A 1,418-nucleotide genomic window follows, 5' to 3' on the forward strand; every position below is an offset into this window, starting at 1 on the left:
ATGGATTTGGACCTTGCGATAAGGGTTGACTCTCCTCCCGTCATTACGAATAAGAGTACCTTTGATGAAAAGAGGGAGTTTGAAAGGTGGGAGAGATCGAATCGCATGTGTATGATGATCATGAAGAGGGCCATTCCAGAAACATTCAAGGGCACAATGTCTAGCGACATTGCTACGGCTAAGGCTTTCCTTCAAGACCTCGAAAAGAGGTTTGCTAAAAGTGAAAAGTCTGAAATTGGTACACTTTTGGCAAGCCTAGTTTCAATGAGGTACAGGGGTAAGGGCAACATCAGGGAGTACATTATGGAAATGTCTCATCTTGCTTCAAGGTTGAAAGCACTGAAGCTTGACCTCTCTGAGGACTTGCTAGTGCATCTGGTTTTGATATCTCTTCCTCCTCAGTTTAACCAGTTCAAGGTGAGCTATAACTGTCAGAAAGAGACTTGGTCTCTGAATGAGCTCATCTCGCACTGTGTCCAGGAAGAGGAAAGGTTGAAGCAAGATAAGACAGAAAGTGCTCATTATGCCTTTACTTCGAAGGTTAAAGGAAAGAAAAGGAAGGATAAAGAAGCTGCGGATACACAGCCTCCGAAGAAACAACATAAGAATCCTAGTGATTCTCAAAGTTCTGGTTGTTTTTCTGTGGCAGTGATGGACATATGAAGAAGCAGTGCAGTAATTATCACGCTTGGCGTGCTAAGAAAGGTATGCTTCTGAATATGATTTGTTCTGAGGTTAATTTAACTTCAGTGCCTAGACACACCTTGTGGATAGATTCTGGTGCAACAACTCACATCAGTGTGTCTATGCAGGGTTGCCTGGATTGCCGAAAACCAAGTGATGCTGAAAGATTCATCTATGTTGGTGACGGCAACAAAGTTGAAGTTGAGGCAATAGGGAAATTTAGATTATTGTTAAAGACTAGAATATATTTGGATCTTTATGAAACATTTGTTGTACCGTCTTTTAGACGGAATTTGATTTCCATTTCTACATTGGACAAATTTGGTTATTCTTGTTCTTTTGGAAATGGAATATTCAGTTTGTTTCTCGATTAAAAATTGGTTAGTTCTGGTTCTTTATCAGGATACGATAATCTTTATGCTTTGGATGTTATTGCTTCATTTAACGAATCCCTGCAAACAAGTAGAGACACTAAAAGAAAATTAACCAGTGAGAATTCAGCTGAGTTATGGCACAAAAGTCTGGGTCATATCTCTGAAAAGAGAATAAGGAGACTTGTGTCAGATGAAATTCTCGAACCTTTAGATTACACAGATTTTAATAATTGTGTTAATTGTATAAAGGGAAAACAAACCAACAAAAGGAGATTTGAAGCCAACAGGTGTTCAGGCGTCTTAGAACTTATACATACTGATATTTGTGGACCATTCCCTTCGGCTTCTTGGAATGGTCAA

General features: G+C 39.4%; 1 protein-coding gene across 1 annotated transcript; it reads left to right on the forward strand.

Moving 5' to 3' along the window:
- On the forward strand, positions 1 to 663 carry LOC140982116 (uncharacterized). Its single transcript, XM_073448533.1, has one exon. It carries the CDS (start codon positions 1 to 3, stop codon positions 661 to 663), a length of 663 nt encoding a protein of 220 aa, XP_073304634.1.
- The last annotated feature ends 755 nt before the right edge of the window (positions 664 to 1,418 follow it).

Source organism: Primulina huaijiensis, chromosome 8 (assembly GCF_012295235.1).
Source record: "Primulina huaijiensis isolate GDHJ02 chromosome 8, ASM1229523v2, whole genome shotgun sequence".
In the NCBI taxonomy this organism is placed as follows: Eukaryota; Viridiplantae; Streptophyta; class Magnoliopsida; order Lamiales; family Gesneriaceae; genus Primulina; species Primulina huaijiensis.

What these genes read in the sequence shown, in the direction of transcription:
- LOC140982116 (XM_073448533.1), top strand. Translation starts at nt 1, where the DNA reads ATGGATTTGGACCTTGCGATAAGGGTTGACTCTCCTCCCGTCATTACG.